This window comes from Scyliorhinus canicula, chromosome 10 (assembly GCF_902713615.1).
Source record: "Scyliorhinus canicula chromosome 10, sScyCan1.1, whole genome shotgun sequence".
In the NCBI taxonomy this organism is placed as follows: Eukaryota; Metazoa; Chordata; class Chondrichthyes; order Carcharhiniformes; family Scyliorhinidae; genus Scyliorhinus; species Scyliorhinus canicula.
This window is the reverse complement of record NC_052155.1, coordinates 87,781,802-87,800,316: the sequence shown is the minus strand read 5'-3', so window position 1 is coordinate 87,800,316 and position 18,515 is coordinate 87,781,802. Positions and strand designations below refer to the sequence as shown.

Below are 18,515 nucleotides of genomic sequence, written 5' to 3'. Positions count from 1 at the left end.
TGCAGCTGTACGAGGTGGGGGCCCTGGGTTGGCAGTAACAGCGGGTCTGGTCACATGGGATGGAGGATGATGACAACCCGCTCTGTGATGAGCTCTGGTGCGTTGAATGACAATGTCTGATTCATACCCATGGTAGCACCATTCCATCTCAACGTCGTACCGAATCCCTGGGGTGGGGGTGCTGAGGATGGTCAGGGTACGACGGGGAAGAAGGAGGATGGGGAGCATGGTCCACCCACATGGTCTGCACCAGTCACCACCCACCCCCCCCCTCCCCCTCAGCCAGTCCGGACCAGACCACCTCTACAAAGCACTGATGAAGGTTGTAACGATGGTGGCAGATATTTATTTTGAACAAATACATACAGTCTGTGCCCTAGCCCCTATAACTAAGCTGTGCCCTACACCTGTGCCAACTTAACTGGTGTCTACCTTTCTGGCCTTAGGGGCCCGAACACTATGGCAAGGTGGTTCCCTAGACGGTACCGCAGGATTGGAGGCAGCTTGCTGTGACCCCTGCCCTGCCCTTTGGCGTGAGTCTCCTTAGGCAACCCGGCCAGCATGGGCCCGGTCGCGTGGTGCCACCCTGTTCTGCACGCTGCCCACCAGATGCCCCAGGGACGGGGGGTGGTCACCCGACCTCATGGCCCATCCCCTGGCTGCCCCGCTCCTTCCCCCCCCAACTGGGCCATGGTCGATGCCCCCCTCCCCCTCAGCCAGGCCTGCCAAGGGCAAGACCGGCAACCCACAGTCGTGCCTCTGTGAACGTGACGTGACCTACATCCTATGTTCCTTAACAGCCAGGGCGCCTGTTTCCTGATTTTTAAAACCATAAGTGAGCCTCGCCATCAATAATTCCTCTTGTGGAGGTGGAGCATCGCAGGAGCCCCGGACGGCCCCGTTAATGATATGCGGAGTAGAATGCATTGATGCCACTGTCAAGGCACTGGAGCATTCTGTCTCGTGCTTGGCACTAGCCATGGTTTTCGGATCATGCGTAATTCTCTGCCCAATCGACTTTGTGATTCCGTCGTCGCTGGATGGAGAATCCTGCCCTTTGAATCTTCTCCACATCCGAATGGTAGTAATTGTGTGCAACTGACCCACGTCTCTGGAACCAAAGCATTAACTTTTTTTAAAAATAAATTTAGTGTACTTAATTCATTTTTCCAATTATGGGGCAATTTAGCAGGGAATGTGCAAACTCCACATGGACAGTGACCCAGAGCTGGGATCGAACCTGGGACCTCGGCGCCGTGAGGCAGCAGGGCTAACCCACTGCGCCACCATACTGCCCACCAAAGCATTAACTTCCCTGAAGTGGGTGCTCATATCATTTATTGTACAAAGAGAATGCAGAATTCATGTGGGGAGTTGTAAATTTGCTGCAGTGTCTTAATGTGTGTGATCTTTCAAAGAGGCCACTTTCCTTCCGGAAAATTAATCTGAAAATCATACGGATGAACAAATTTGCAGCTGTGACATACTTGCAGACCAGAATATGATTTCATGAGACTGCAGATCTGTAATACCCATCAACTTCTGATGCTCTGAAATTTACTCAATCAATACTGTGGACAGAATTCAGAGCAAGGAGCAATAAATCTGTGGTGTAGACATAAACATAGACATAGAATTTACAGTGCAGAAAGAGGCCATTTGCCCATCGAGTCTGCACCAGCCCTTGGAAAGAGCACTCTATTTAAGCCCACACTTCCACCCTATCCCAGTAACCCATCAAACCTTTTTGGACACAAAGGGCAATTTAGCATGTCCAATCCACCTAACCTGCACATCTTTGGACTGTGGGAGGAAACCGGAGTACCCAGAGGAAACCCACGCAGACACAGGGAGAATGTGCAAATTCCACACAGTATTGGACCAAGTATGTTGCACAACACGCGATGGACCATGTGCTTGTTTCTCGACACCATTCCTAACATCAGGAAGAGGCAGTATCGGGACCTGCAGTGCTCCTCACCACCAGTGGCAGGAAGCTATTTGCTTCATTAAGATGCCGTCTTATCTCACCAGCAATGGGAAGGATACAAACTGTCCTCAGCATAGGAGTCCTCTTGCCTCTGCCTGTTTTTTTGTGAGCACATGCACTGGGGCTGTCAGCTATGAGGGTGCTGATCGTCCACTCCCACTCTCATGGTCACCAACACCCCAATCGAACCCACCCAGCCCCATTGTCAGCATCTCTTATTGTATTTCGTAAGAGTTGCTCACCCTGCCACTGGAGGCAGTTCTGGTGCCAGGAGGTGGGCACCTAGCAGTATCTGGGGGAACTTCACTGCAGGAATCCCTGTAGAGGCCTCCCTTGCTTGCATAACTACCTGAACATTGCTCTGAAGCCCTGTAAAGGGCACTGCCCAGTGCCCCTGCCCCTACTACAGTGGTGGCCTGGCTGCAAGAACCATTTGTTAAGTTTAGAAAAGTTGGTGAGAAGGAATCTTCATCTTCGAATACAGCCTGCTGTTTCCGTCAATCTGGAAGACCTCTGATTGGTCCCCTTCCACATTGCCACTCATCCATTGCCCTTAATTTGACAGGGACCCTGTCTACATACCAATCTAGGGAGTAACTCCATGAAAATGCCAATGTGTGGCTGGTTCCCCATGAGGGCAGGTTCAGGACCTTGAAGCAATCCCACCTTTTATTTCCTCTCCAGTAGGCAAAATCCACCTCACAGACAAAAGGATATTTCTGAGGAGCTGTGGCTTTGCTGCTGACAGCAATTTACATTTATATAACACCGTTTGCATGGTAAAAAAAAAAAATAGCAATCCACCTTTATAAACCTGAACAGTACCGCCGATACATTCTCCAAAAAGATGGTCATCTTTCCCCATTCCTTGGATACTTTCAGACATCTAGCTCATCCTCAGAGATATGTAGAAACAAAATGAAGCCATGAAAATGTTTCCCTGACAAAAAGTACAGGGTCCTTTTTAAGAAGCACTTTTACCTATGATCCAAAAGGCCAAGGGTTCAGTTTTGATTCCAAAGAGTGAGGAATTGTAAAAGCATCACTTTGATAGAAAACATAATTTTTAAAAGGTGAGGGATGAGTGAGCATTGATATTCAGAAAGATTATGGTATCCTTGAATTCAAATCATAAATATTCTACACTAATCACAAAATGCTGACATGTAGGTGCAGCAAGCATTAAGGAAAGGGCATGTTACTTTTCAAGGGGAGGTGTTGGCACAGTGATATTGTTACTAGATTAGTGATGCAAGGTAATGTTTTGGGACCTAAGTTTGAATCCCACTACACAAGGTGAAATTTGAATTCAACGATAACCTGGAATTGAAAGTCTAATGATGACTATGAATCCATTGTTGTTTCTCCTATATGGTTAACTGATGTCCTTTAGGGAAGGAAATCTGTTATCCGTACCATGTCTGGCCTTTATGTGACTCCAGAGAAAAAAAATTACAAGGGAGTTAGAATGCAAGAGTATTTTCTGGTGAATGGTCATCACCCGGAAACATCCAGCAAGATTTAATGGTCAGGATGGTAACACTGGAGAGCTGGCGACAACCCCCTCATGCCAATTCCCAGGTGCCTTGATGGGGTTTAAACCTAATCAGCTGCATGCTGGCTGCTGTTGGGGTTCCTGGGTTCTGCAGGATGATGTCCCACCTTCAAGACCTGTTGACCAACTGGAGCCTGGTAGCTCTTTAATACCAGCAGCACCACCAAGAGTTGGGTCCACTGACTGTACTGCTGGAAACTGAGAGGAGGAACATTGCTGGAGGCCTTGAAACAGTTAGTTGGTGAGCATGTCAAGGCTAGTCAGGCAGGCCTTGGCGAGAGGGAAAGAGGTGTTGATTTAAAGGATAGTGTTGTTTTTCTACAGCCGGTGGAGTTCCCCATAGTGCACGTAATGTGCAAGCAGCAGGGCCACCCCCATGGCACTCGTGTAATTCTCCCCCCCCCCCTTATTACTTTTGCTTCTTTTGGCAATTATTTTCAATCTGTTCTCTATCGTTCTCAATCCTTTCACGAGCAGGAACTGTTTCTCCCTATCTATTCTATCCAGATTCCTAATAATTTTAAATACCTCTATCAAGTCTCCTCTCAGCCTTCTTTTCTCCAAGGAAAAGGGCTCCACCGTATTTTCATAACTGAATTTCCTCATTCCTGCAACCATTATCATGAATCTTTCCAGCTCTCCCTCCAACACCTTCCCATCCTTCCCAAAGTGCTGCCCTGAACTGGATGCAATACACCAGCTGAGGCTGAACTCGTGCCTAATACAAGTTCAACATAACCTTCTTGCTCTTGTATTAATAAAGCCCAGGCTATGGGGAAGAAGGCAAGGAGTGGATCTAGATGAATTGCTCCTTCTGTGATCCAGCAGAGATAAGACTGGTCAAATGACTTGTGCAGTAGTTATTCTATCATTCTAAGAAACTGAACCAAAGCTATACATATGAGCACACAGACACACATTCTGAAGCAGTGTCCACAGTCTTTTAAGTGGCAATTAGAAAGTTAATGGAAAAAGAATATTGGAAAGTTATGAGGAGTGACGAAAGGAAAAAACCTCTGTAGATTTGAAGGACTGAATTGCTGTTTATATATTGTAGCATTCGACCATTCGATGCCATGGTTTTGAAATAGAGTCATCAAAATGACAGGAAAGGAGTCCAATCATACCACTGAATCGATAATGACTTTTCAACAAAATATAATCTTTGATCCCATTTGAGTAACAAAAGATGGTGAGTCACAGAAGTTGGTAAAAAAAAAACTCATTTATTATTAAAAAAGTATTAAAAATAGTTCCATAATTATTTCAGCAGAGTATCACATCGGTAAGTTTCACGATTAAATGCTCAATAATCTAGGAGCAGTGATCAGCCTGCCATCCACAGGTTTTCCTTTGATTAATTGGGATCAGATCAAACATATTCAAAAGGACAAACAGTTTTGCTGGTACTTTTACATTCTGAGTTTTGAAATCTGGTGTGCCACTATCCAAGAACGTAACTACCTCTTTGAGTTGAAATTACTCCCATCAAAAGAAACACACACACACAAAATTGAATTTTCCACCTTGCATAATCATGCCAACATTTTCACTAAAATTAACAGAAAGAATTGCATATCCCATGGTGGCTTGTGGCGTAAAAGCATTGCAATAATTGTCATGTTACTTAGTTTCCACCACATGGTAAAACAAAACAAAAACATTTTCTTGTATATCATGAGATATGGTCATCCTCAATCAGTTTCATGTCACTTATTAGACAACTGAAGAACAGTCAATGCTTAATACAGGAACAGTGTGAAGCAAATAAATTAAGAATTAATATCAAATCAAATAATGTGAAAGACATTGCCAGTACATTTCTACATGAAGACATTATACAATGCCTGAAATGATCTCAACATTTGTGTCGACACTACACAGGAATCACCCTGAATTGAGCCAAAATATTGAAAACATATTTCACTTAATCCAAAACACCACAAACTTTTACAGTTTTTGAAATTAGTTTTCCTCTTCTCAAAACCTAAACACAAATGTTTTGAGATTATTGGTGTGCTTCTTGTTAAATCATCTTGGTCAGTTGAAGAATTATTAAATGACAACAGTGTCGATGGAACTTGTTTCTCGAGATGGGCAGGTTATTTCACAGCTGTTCAAAGACTTTCCCCTGTAAATCACTCCCAATTCCCTGAGCCAATTCCAAATATTGTAGATTAAGATCTAATCCACAGAAACCAAATGTTCCAAGAATCATCGCTGCTCAACGATGACCACTGTAAAAAAAAAAGTTAATTTGCTTAAAAGATTTGTTCATTTAATTGTGTTCTATAATAATCTCAATCCCTTATGATTGATTAATATATTTGTGATATTCTCCAGTATAACAGTGAGGAAATATTCAGGGTGCAAGAATTTGTGGGTGTGGGGAATGGATTTTCTTATAATTTAGGAATGACAAGCAGAAGCACGCAATTCAGCCCTTCGAGCCTGCTCTGCCATTCAATCAGATCATGGCTGATCTCTTCCTGGTCTCAAATCCACCTCCCCACTTGCTGCCCATATCTCTTTAACCCGTTTTTTGTTATCAGAAATAACCGTTCCTGTCCGATTAAAATTCTTTCCCCTTGTTTTTGGTATTATTTAACGGAGGTGAAACAGAGCCCCATGTTGAGCATTTTAGCCGGGTGTTTCCCAGTGCTCCCAGCAAAGAACATAAAGAAATCGAATGGGACTCTGCATCATTTCAGGGCCTCGGCAAGGAACACATCACCAAGACCGCATTCAGTCTCATATCCTGCACTAATGAGCAAAATGGCGGCCCGATCTCTGGACCCCCCCCCAACTGCAGCTTCTGAATCCCCTCCCCTATACCTATAAGGGTAGGTAACCCCCGAGATGGCCAAAATGCCACCCGGGTACCTTGGCAATGCTAGCCTGGCAGTGGGCCCATTGTGGGCAGGATCCAGATTGCAATGTCTCACAACATCCCATAACATCTGGCAAGGTCTGGCAAGCCAGGTAAATCTTTGCCGGCCGCGTCACGCAGGGAGTTGGGCATGACACTGTCATTAGATCGTGACCCATGCTAACAAGTATCAGTTATATTGTATTTATTTAGATTCTTGAGATGACTGAGCTCTCAGAAACTGCACTTCCATGACTATAGGTAATAATGATGAGCCACTCATTACACAAATCACTTCGGATTTATACCTTCATCCAAAATCAAAATGCCCTTAAGAGTTTCTTCAATCCTTACCTTCCTGCAGATAACTCAGTGTTAGCAGGGTGATGAGTTGCCTCACAGTTCAGGAAGTTCTTTAACCATAAACATTTCTGCAATGTAAGAAGAACTCCTGAGGACAGAGAAGAAAACAATTATTAGCTAGAATACAGTAGAAGGAAACACTTACAATTCTGTTTTAGCTCTTTTTTTTAAATTACCTTGATGAGATTTTTCATGTTCCATGGTCATTTCCAAACAGCATGAACCATTGGAGGCCACACTTGATGTGGAATTATGCCGGGCTAGAAAGAAACAGGAAAATTACAAATTCTATAAACATAATATTATTTTCAGAAATACAAGATTTGTAAATATTATAAAACTCTCGAATATCTCCATACTCAAAACAACCCAATTTCCCAAAATATATTTCAATGCTACCATTCGGCCTTGTGAAGCCAGAAGTTCTGGATTTGATCCCAATCCCATGACTTTATATGCTTTCATAATATGGCCAAACAGGTTTGAGTATCAACCTGCAAAATCCTTCCAACACATGCCAATAGCAGATGGTAAGAAAAGAATGACCGCTGGTCAGCCATACTTGATGTGGAGTGATGCTCTTCAAACTATAAGCCTCTGGGGACAGGCTGGCGACCTGTTCTTGAAATACCTCGCTATGGGAACAGATGATAGTCTGCCTTGTGCACCACTAGGTGCAGGAAGAGAAACAACAACTCATTAAAAGAACAGGAATATTATTGGCCATTTATGGGCCCCATTTGTACTAAATTCTGAAACTGCGATTTCAGAGGGCCAATATTTCCCTACAGTGCCAATATTCACTGGCTACAAGGTCAATAAATTGAAGGATTATGAGCAGGGCTATGCTATTCGGACACTTGAGCCTGCTCTACCTTTCAGTAAGACCATGGCTGATTCTGAGGAAGAGAATTCCACAAACTGCTGACCTTTTAAAGGACAAAGAAAAGTACAACACAGGAACAGACCCGTCGGTCCTCCAAACCTGTGCCGATCATGATTCCCTAACTAAAAAAAACCCTTCTGCCCTTACTTGATTTGTATCCTTCTTTTCCTCCTTATTCATGTACCCATCCAGATGCCTCTTAAATGTTGGTAATATGCCTGCTTACACCACATTCCCGGCAGTGCGTTCCAGGCACTCACCACTCTGTGAAAAATGTACCCTGCACATCTCCCATAAACCTTCCCCCTCTTACCTTGAACTTGTACCCCCATGTAATTGACACTTCCACCCTTGGAAAAAGCTGCTGACTGCCCTGAAATAAATTCTCCTCATCTCCATCTTCAGAGCAGCATTATATAACTGAAGTGCGATCAACGAATAGGTAACAGGGCTAGCAATCGCAGCAGCAGGAAGAGCACCAGAATCCAGCAAATCAACACCATTATCAATCCAGACGATTAACTCTCAGGTTTCAAGCACTGCACATTAGAGTACCCAATTCTTTTTTTCTCCCCCAATCAAGGAGCAATTTTAGCGTGGCCAATCCACCTACCCTGCACATCTTTTGAGGTTATGGGGGTGAGGCCCACACAGAATGTGCAAACTCCACACGGACAGTGACCCAGGGCCAGGATCAAACATGGGTCCTCAGCGCCATGAGGCAGCAGTGCTAACCACTGTGTCACCAAGCCTCCCTGCGATTCACAAGGATAAACCTCAAGACTAAACTATCAGAAAAATAAAAACACTGGCATCACACATTAGGGAGCTCCATGTCACGTTCAGCTCCCAAGACTGACAGACACCATTTTGATATTCTGGCTAACTGTTGCCATGCCCAAAACAGTTTGTTGTGCTTGTAATTTATTTTACTGGTACACTTAAAGAATAGGAAAAATTGTAGCAAAGTAATACAAGCTACTTGTCTGCTGAGATATTAAACCAGTCTACCTGCTTCTGTGGATCCCTGGTTAGAAAAAAACAGCGGAGTTATTACCAATGTCCTGCCGAAGACTTATCCCTCAATCAACATCACATAAAACATAGAACATAGAACAGTACAGCACAGAACAGGCCCTTCAGCCCTCGATGTTGTGCCGAGCAATGATCACCCTACTTAAACCCACGTAACCCGTATACCCGTAACCCAACAATCCCCCCATTAACCTTACACTACGGGCAATTTTAGCATAGCCAATCCACCTAACCCGCACATCTTTGGACTGTGGGAGGAAACCGGAGCACCCGGAGGAAACCCACGCACACACGGGGAGGACGTGCAGACTCCACACAGACAGTGACCCAGCCGGGAATCGAACCTGGGACCCTGGAGCTGTGAAGCATTGATGCTAACCACCATGCTACCGTGAGGCCCCTACACGTAACCTGATTATTAACATATTGCTGTCTGTGGGAGCTTGATGTGCATAAATTGGCCATTGCCTCTCCCAGATTACAAAGTGACCCCACTTCAAAAATGTTTTCCATTTGCTGGAAAGCGCTTTGAGATGTCTGGTGGTCATGAAAGGTGCGATATAAATACAAGTCTTTGTTTTTGTAATCTCTGTTTCGGTCATCATTGGAAGCTGAGATGAGCTTCATTAACATCCTGTAGTAATTAATTCCATAGAAATAGGAAAATAACTGGTTTGATTTTACCCCTTCAGAAAACCCTGAACTGATGATAACGAAATATGGTGGAAAGTTCAGTGCTGTACCAAATAGTGTTTTATACATTTAAAAAATGTCAGTACAGAGATCTCATTCATCTAACAGTCAGAAAATGTATATGCAAAAATAAAAAAGTATTTACTACTTTTCCATGCCTCCTCCCCACCGCCCCTTCACTTTAGGGGCTGGTTTAGCACACTGGGCTAAATAGCTGGCTTGTAATGCAGAACGAAGCAGCAGCGCGGCTTCAGTTCCCGTACCCGCCTCCCCAAACAGGCGCCGGAATGTGGTGACTAGGGGCTTTTCACAGTAACTTCTTTGAAGCCTACTTGTGACAATAAGCAATTATTATGTAAAACACGAGCACAGCTCTTAGTTATCGTTCCCATACCAAAAGAAAAACTAACATTCAGCTCTACTTGGTGAGCAGTACCTGACAACGAGGAGCAAATTTATTCCAGAGAAAAATATTTTTCATTAAATCAATAGCCACGGTTTGATCGATCAGTATGCCCGTTCGCAAAGTGAATACCAGATAAGAGGTGTGTGTGGGGGGGTGCTAAACACCTACTTCGATAATACTGATTCCGTGCTGCAAGCAAACAGCCAGCTGAAGGAACAGATGCCATGGCGACCCAAGGGTGTAGGACTGAGTCTGAAGGATTCCCTCAGCGATGCGAGTGGTCTGATCCTGAAAAACATCAAACAGAAAACGGTTTAAAAACTACTGAAGCATATTGTAAAACTACCGTGGGCAGCTCAAGCAAACATTAACCACCAGAGAGATGGCAGCAAACAATCAGGATTGAAGTGAGAATGTTTTTTTATGCTTACACTTTATGGGACGGGGGCGCGCACACTGACTGACTGCAGCACCGTCTTTGAGCAGAAAGTTTCCTGACACCAGACCGTGGCAGTGACTGCTTCGGCAGTGTGGAGCTGGCTTTTATAGCTCAACAGCCTCTCTGCATTGGACTGTGTGCAGTGTGGCACGTTAACTGGGCTGAGTTTCAGCCAGCTGGAAGCACAGGGAAGAAACAACCAGTTCAGACCAGAAATAACAGGCTGCGGGACTCCTGCCAAGCATCAAAGTCCAATGAACGCAGAGTCCGGCTCATCAGTGCTCCAGGGGAACGGCGGTAATGAGGTGGGAATCCGAACACTTTGTCCAGTCATCACTGTGCCACTCAATACACATTTAGACTTCCTTGTTTCCCGGCTATGACCCTGGAGCCCCGCAATAAGAATAAACGCTGAGGAAATATTAGCTCAGCCTATGTAAAATATACGTAAACAAAGAGTCTGACTAACAGGAGGAAGGGTGGAAAGCGATTATGTCAGTCTTATCTGATAGAAAGTGACTGGCCACACTGCAATCTCCAGTCAGCTGATGTTTACAGCCGCACTTTTTGCAGTCTAAACTTGGCCCAGTGAAATTTCAGTCTTTTTCTTCTGCAATCACTCCTTAATTCGCATGATTGACACCTAAGAGCTCAGTGTCACTAGTCATGGGTTCTCTGGGTTCTTGTATGGCTGATGAGCCCAATCCCAGAGCCATACCTTTGACTGCACACTTGGCAGGTGTTTCCAGGAGGTGGAATCAGTCCTTGGACTCGAAATCACGGGCATTCTTTCTCAGGCTCCATTTCCGGTCCTCTTTTTTTAAAAATTAATTTTATTCCAAATGTATATGAAAAGTTACAACCACATAAACAATTCAGGAAACAAAATTCCCAACACACAACGATACAACTTGTACATGTTTTCCCCCCTTTTTCACCTTCCCCTTCACTCCCCCCCCCCCCCCCCCCATGATGAACAACCCCTCAAACACGGTCATGAACAGCTCCCACCTCGCCTTCAAACCTTCCGCTGAACCCCTTTTCCAGCCGAAGAAAGTCATATAAGTCACCCAGGCAGCCCGCTACCGCATCGCTGACCGGCACTCCAATAAAATTTGTCGATGGGCAATCAGAGAGGCGGAGGGCACAATATCGGCCTTATTCCCCTCCATCAACTCCGGTTTCTCCAATATCCCAAATATCGCCACCAAAAGGTCCTGCTCAACCTCCTCCCCATGATCCTTGTTCGTGCCGTGAACACTCCCGCCCTGAATCTCTCCAACTTTTCCCAGCCCCAGAATATATGAACATGATTCGCTGGTCCCCGCCCACACTTCTCACACTCATATGCCACCTCCTGAAAGAACCCACTCATTCTTGCCAGAGTCATATGTACCCTGTGTACGACCTTGAACTGTATCAGGCTCATCCTTGCACACAAGGAGGTTGCATTCACCCTTCGTAGCGCCTCTCTCCATACTCCCTAGTTTATCACCCTTCCCAGCTCCCCTTCCCATTTCTCCTTAATCTTCACCACCCGCTCACCTCACTGGTATTCCTGCCACCTGTATGTATCTCTGATCCTGCCCTCCCCTTCCCCATCCGGAAGCAACAATCACTCCAGCAGGGTGTACCTTGGCAACCTGGGGAACTCTTTCCAAACATTCCCCGCAAAGTCCCTTACCTGCAGGTACCTAAACTCACCTCCTCTCGGGAGCTCTGGCCTCTCCTTCAATTCAACTATACTGGCAAACCCTTCTTCCAGATACAAATCTCTCAACTTAACCAGCCACACATCTCTCCACTTCCTATACATGCCATCCATCCTCTCAGCTCAAACCCATGGTTTGCACATAGGAGCATTAATACCGACATCCCCTCTATCCTAAACTGGCTCCTCAGCTGGTTCCAGTGGACTGCACCACAGGACTCTCTGAGTATCTGCTTGGCGCCATTGGCAATGCCGTGGTCACCATAGGCCTTAAGCTGAGCCCCTTCAAGATTCCTCCTCCATCCTATCCCATTCTACCCCATCTCCTTCAAGGGCAGTGTGTCCCACCTCTTGAGATCCTACCTAGCCTCCTCCAACAGTTTTGTTAAATTCCATTTATGAAGCATCACCCATACCTGAACTTCCAGGTATCTAAATCTATCTCTGACCACCTTAAATGGCATCCCCCCTAAATTGCCTCGCCGACCCAACTCATTCACCGGGAACATCTTGCTTTCCCAACATTTAACCTATATCCTGAGAACACCCCAAACTTCCCCAACAAGCCCATGGTCCTCTCCATGCTCTTCAATTGGTCCGAAATATACAATAGTAGGTCATCAGCATAGAGCAACACCGATGCTCTCGTCATCAACTCGTAATCCCTTGCCGACCCCCTAAGAGCCATTGCCAGAAGCTCTATAGCCAGCGCAGACAGCAGCGGCAACAGCGGGCACCCCTGCCTTGTTCCCCTGTGTAGTTCAATGTTCCGTGTACCCATGTCATTGGTCCACACACTTGCCCTCGGTCCCACATATAACAGGCGCACCCATGCCACAGACTTTGGCCCAAACCCAAACGTTCCCAGGACCTCAAAAAGGTACTGCCACTCCACCCGATCTAATGCCTTCTCCGCATCTATGGACACCACTACCTCCAGTATCTGAGCTCCCAACGGGGTCACAATCACATTTATCAGCCTCCTTATATTACTAGAGAGCTGCCTGCCCTTTACGAAGCCTGTTTGGTCCTCTGCAACCACCTCTGGGACACAACCTTCCATCCTTCCCGTCACCAACTTAGCCAGCACTTTTACATCCGTATTTAACAGTGATATGGGCCTATACAACACACATTCTGATGGGTCCTTTGATATTAACGTAATTGTTGCTTGCATCATCATCTCCGGCAGCTCCCCCTCCTCCAATGCCTCATTAAACACCCCCAAGAGATGTGGTGCCAGGTCCGTCGCGAATTCCTTATATAATTCCGCCAAGTAGCCAATTATACTGTCCAATATATCCACTAGCCCCAGGGGCTCGTCTCGCGCCTGCCTCTTCTCTTCCTCCGACTGTGTAAACTCCAGTTCATCTGGGAACCAGATTAGGAAGTTAGAGGTCAGTAAAGAGGCAGCAACTAAAGCCAGTAAGGTTCTAGAAAATAAACTCAATGTGACGAAGGGGAAGAGTAGACAGGGAAGAGATGATGATCGCAAAGGGACAGGTGGTCTGAAGTGCATTTGTTTTAATGCGAGAAGTGGTGGAAGGGAGTGTCTCAAAATGGAGAAAGGTGACTACTGGTGTTCCACAGGGATCCATGCTCGGACCACTGTTGTTTGTGATATACATAAATGATCTGGACGAAGGTATAAGTGGTCTGCTGAGCAAGTTTGCAGATGATACTAAGATTGGTGGAGTTGCAGATAGCGAGGAGGACTGTCAGAGAATACAGCAAAATATAGATAGATTGGAGAGTTGGGCAGAGAAATGGCAGATGGAGTTCAATCCAGGCAAATGCGAGGTGATGCATTTTGGAAAATCGAACACAAGAGCAGACTATATGGTCAATGGAAGGGTCCTGGGGAAAATTGATGTACAGAGAGATCTGGGAGTACAGGTCCATTGTACCCTGAAGGTGGCAATGCAGGTCGAAAGAGTGATCAAGAAGGCATACAGCATGCTTGCCTTTATCGGACGGGGTATTGAGTACAAGAGTCGGCAGGTCATGTTACAGTTGTATAGGACTTTGGTTAGGCCACATTTGGAATACTGCGTGCAGTTCTGGTCGCCACATTACCAGGAGGGTGTGGATGCTCTAGAGAGGGTGCAGAGGAGGTTCACCAGGATGTTGCCTGGTATGGAGAGTGCTAACTATGAAGAAAGGTTGAGTAGATTAGGACTGTTTTTGTTGGAAAGACGGAGGTTGAGGGGGGACCTGATTGAGGTCTACAAAATGATGAGAGGTATGGACAGGGTGGATAGCAACAAGCTTTTTCCAAGAGTGGGGGTGTCAATTACAAGGGGTCACGATTTCAAGGAGAGAGGGGGAAAGTTTAAGGGAGATGTGCCAGGAAAGTATTTTAAGCAGAGGGTGGTGGGTGCCTGGAACGCTTTGCCAGCGGAGGTGGTAGAGGCGGGCACGATAGCATCATTTAAGATGCATCTGAACAGATATATGAACGGGCGGGGAACAGAGAGAAGTAGATCCTTGGAAAATAGGCAACAGGTTTAGATAAAGGATCTGGATCGGCGCAGGCTGGGAGGGACGAAGGGCCTGATCCTGTGCTGTAATTTTCTTTGTTGTTTGTTCTTATCTAAGAACTGTCCCATGTCCCCCTCTTCACCCCCCCCCCCCCCCCCCAACCCGGGTCCGCCCAGTACAGCCCATTATAATAATCCCTAAATGCCTCGTTTATCTTCCCCGACTCTGACACCACATCCCCTTGCCCAGTCCATTTCTTCACTATTTCCCAGGATGCGGCCTGTCTCCGTAGCTAAAGTACTAACATTCAACTCGCCTTCTCCCCATATTTGTACTGCACCTCTCTTGCCCTACATAGCTGTCCTGCTGCTCTCCCCGTTGTCAGCCTCTCAAATTGCCACTGTAATATTTTTCCTCCTCGCCAATCCACCCATGGTGGGCATGCTCAAATACTCCCTATCCACCTCCACTATCTCATTCATTAGTCCTTCATATTCCTCCCTCATTTTCCTATCCACATGTGCCTTGAATGAGATCATCTCCCCTCGGACCACCGTTTTTAGCGCTTCCCAAAATGTGGCCGCCGAAACCTCACCTTTTTGGTTCAATTCTACATAATCTTTAATCACAGCCCGCACTTTGTCACAAAACCCTCTACCTGCCAACAACCGCAAATCGAGCCTCCACCCCGGCCTCTGCTCCTGTCCTGATCTAAGCCGAATCTCCAGCCAGTGGGGCGCATGATCTGAGATTACTATCCCCACGTACTCTGCCCCCTCCACCCCAACCAAAATCTCCCAGCTCACGACAAAAAAGTCAATTCTGAAATATACCCTGTGCACATGCGAAAAGAAGGAATAATTCCTTGCCCCTTGGTTCTTGAAGCACCATGGGTATACACATTCATCAACATCACTGGCGTCCCTTCTAATACCCCACTCACAATCACATACCTCCCACCTGGGTTTCTCACTTCCTTCACGCTCACAAACCCTGTTTTCTTACTCATCAAAAAAATTGTTAAATATTTTTTTATTGGGTTTTTGAACAAAGTATATTTACCGTTATGTACACAGAATAATATATATATATATATAGAACGGAAGGGCACACACAAACATACCAAAAAAATAAAATAAAAAAGAAATAAAAAATAAAATAAAATAACTGGTAAGGTATTATGCACCAGCTCAAAAGCAGCAACTCTGTACAATTGCCAATATTATTTACAACACATAAGTAGGCATCTGTTTGTGGGGGGGGGGGGGGTAGATATACATTTGGGTGCCAGAGAAACTATTATAGAGGGTAATCCGCAAATGGGTCTGGTGTGGGTGTTGTCACTTGCTTCTCCCAGACGGATTTCGCTGTCATCGTCGCCTCGCCTTCACCTCCGCTTCAGCCGTTCGTCCCGTCTTTCGCCTGTTTTCTCCTTGCTCTCTATTCCTGTAGATGCCAATTTTGTTATCGTTTCCCGTGCCCTCCTTCTGGCTATCATTCCCCTGCCTCCCTCTCCCACCTCTCTGGTTCTCCTCTATCGTTCCCTGTCTCTTCACTCTTCCCACCCCTCCCCTTCTGCCCCTTTCCTCCCCCTCCCGTGGTTCACCATTATTTCCTCTTCAGTTTAGCTGTGTGTCGTTCCCCCCCCCCCCCCCCCCCCCCCTCCCCGGTCTAGCTCTCCCTCTCATGCCTTGGCTATTTTCCCCTGATTCATGGCTATTCTTCTGCTTGTTTGTTGGCCACAAACCGGTCCCGGAACAATTGGGTGAATGGCTCCCATGTTCTGTGGAAGCTGTCGTCTGACCCTCGGATGGTGAATTTGATTTTCTCCATTTGGAGAGATTCTGAGAGGTCGTACAGCCAGTCTGCAGCTCTGGGTGGTGCTGCTGACCGCCAGCTGAACAGGATTCTATGGCGGGCGATCAGGGAGGCAATGGCAAGGGCGTCCGCCCTCCTCCCCTGGAATAGATCTGGCTGGTCTTATACCCCGAAAACCGCCACTTTCGGGCATGGCTCCACCCTCAACCCCACCACTTTGGAGATTGCCTCGAAGAAGGCTGTCCAGTACCCCGCAAGTCTGGGGCAAGACCAGAACATGTGGGCGTGGTTGGCCGGGCCTCCTTGGCACCGTTCACATCTATCCTCCACCTTCGGGAAGAAGCTACTCATGCGGGTTCTTGTTAAGTGGGCTCTATGTACCACTTTTGGTTGCATCAGGCTGAGCCTTGCGCACGTGGAGGTGGAGTTGACCCGATGCAGTGCTTCGCTCCAGAGTCCCCACCGTCTCATCGTAATTGATAGTGCATCAATTTATTACGCAGAGATTTTAAATGATGGATCTCCGCATCAAGCCTGATTGCCTGCAGCTGCACCTTCAAGCGGACAACGCCAAGTCGGCTTTCGCACATTGGCTAGCTTGCTTTGAAGCATACATCGGATTTGCGACAGAACCACCCTCAGAATCACAGAAGCTCCAAATCCTTTACACATGGCTGAGCTCCGACATCTTTCCCCTCATCCGGGACGCGCCAACCTACGCTGAGGCCATGGCGCTACTGAAGGAGAATTACGCTCAGCAGACCAACAAAATCTGGGGAAAACAACAGGATGGTCGTTGACTACAGTCAGACCATTAATCGGTACACGCAGCTCGATGCGTACCACCTCCCACACATATTTGATATGGTCAATCAGATTGCACAGGACCGGGTCTTCTCGACAGTGGACCTGAAATCTGCCTCCCACCAGTTCTCCATTCGCAAGGCGGACTGCCAGTACACCGCGTTTGAGGTGAACGGCTGCCTTTACCATTTCCTTTGGGTTCTCTTCGGTGTCACTAACGGGGTCTCGGTCCTCCAACGGGATTCGGAGATGGACCGAATGTTTGACCGGTACGGACTGCGGGCCACTTTCCCATACCTGGATAATGTCACCATCTGCGGCCATGACCAGCAGGACCACGACTCTAACCTTTCCAAATTCCTCCACACCACTAAACTCCTCAACCTAACCTACAACAAGGAGAAGTGCGTGTTCAGCACGGACCGATTAGCCATCCTCAGCTATGTAGTTCAGAACGGAGTTCTAGGGCCCGACCCCGACCGCATGCGCCCCCTCATGGAACTCCCCCTCCCCCACGGCCCCAAAACGATGCCTGGAGTTCTTCTCGTACTACGCCCAGTGGGTCCCTAACTATGTGGACAAGGCCCAACTACTCATCCACTCCACAGTTTTTCCCCTGATGGCCGAGGCTCACCAGGCCTTCAACCGTATCAAGGCTGACATCGCCAAGGCCGCGATGCACGCCGTCAACGAGACGTTCCCCTTCCACGTCGAGAGCGATGCATCAGATGTCGCTCTGGCCGCCACCCTCAACCAGGCAGGCAGGCCCGTGGCATACTTGTCACGCACCCTCCATGCCTCCGAAATCCGGCACTCCTCTGTCGAAAAGTAGGCCCAAGCTATCATTGAAGCTGTGCGGCATTGGAGGCGTTACCTGGCTGGCAGGAGATTCACTCGCCTCACTGACCAATGGTCAGTTGCCTTCATGTTTAACAACAGACAGTGCGATAAGATCAAAAATGATAAAATCTTGAGGTGGAGGATCGAGCTCTCCACCTACAATTACGAGATTTTGTATCGCCCCGGTCAGCTCAACAGGGCCCCCCGATGCCCTATCCCGAGGAACATGTGTCAGCTCACAAGTGGACCGATTCCGCACCCTGCACGATGATCTCTGTGACCCAGGGGTCACCCGCTTTTACCACTTCATAAAGGCCCGCAATCTGCCCTACTCCATCAAGGAAGTCAGGGCTATCACCAGAGACTGTAGGTCTACGCGGAGTATAAACCTCACTTCTACCGACCAGACCGTGCGCACCTGGTGAAGGCCTCTCGCCCCTTTGAACGCCTCAGCGTGGACTTCAAAGGGCCCCTCCCCTCCACCGACCAGAACACATACTTTCTCAATGTGGTCGACGAATATTTGAGATTCCCCTTCGCCATCCTATGCCCCAATATGACGTCTGCCTCCGTCATCATAGCCCTCAACACCATCTTCGCTCTGTTCGGCTTCCCCGCCTAGGAC

At 47.0% G+C, this 18,515-nt stretch overlaps 1 protein-coding gene across 1 annotated transcript; it reads right to left on the bottom strand.

Annotated features, from left to right (window-relative positions):
• Window positions 1–4,751: 4,751 nt before the first annotated feature.
• Window positions 4,752–10,498, bottom strand: LOC119972504 (pancreatic progenitor cell differentiation and proliferation factor-like protein). The gene is made up of 5 exons (XM_038809317.1): window positions 10,229–10,498; window positions 9,966–10,085; window positions 6,954–7,037; window positions 6,769–6,865; window positions 4,752–5,782 (listed from the first exon to the last, which is right to left on the bottom strand). Exons 2-5 carry the CDS (start codon window positions 10,021–10,023, stop codon window positions 5,770–5,772), a joined length of 252 nt encoding a protein of 83 aa, XP_038665245.1. The 5' UTR covers window positions 10,024–10,085; window positions 10,229–10,498; the 3' UTR covers window positions 4,752–5,769.
• Between the last annotated feature and the right edge of the window lie 8,017 nt (window positions 10,499–18,515).

Bases quoted from the DNA above. Each gene is read 5' to 3' on its own strand.
- LOC119972504 (XM_038809317.1), bottom strand. From the start codon at position 10,023: ATGGCATCTGTTCCTTCAGCTGGCTGTTTGCTTGCAGCACGGAATCAG. The intron at 7,038-9,965 runs GTAGGTGTTTAG...GTTTCTTTCTAG, and splicing joins ACGGAATCAGTATTATCGAA to CCCGGCATAATTCCACATCA. The intron at 6,866-6,953 runs GTAATTTAAAAA...CTCTGTCCTCAG, and splicing joins ACATGAAAAATCTCATCAAG to GAGTTCTTCTTACATTGCAG.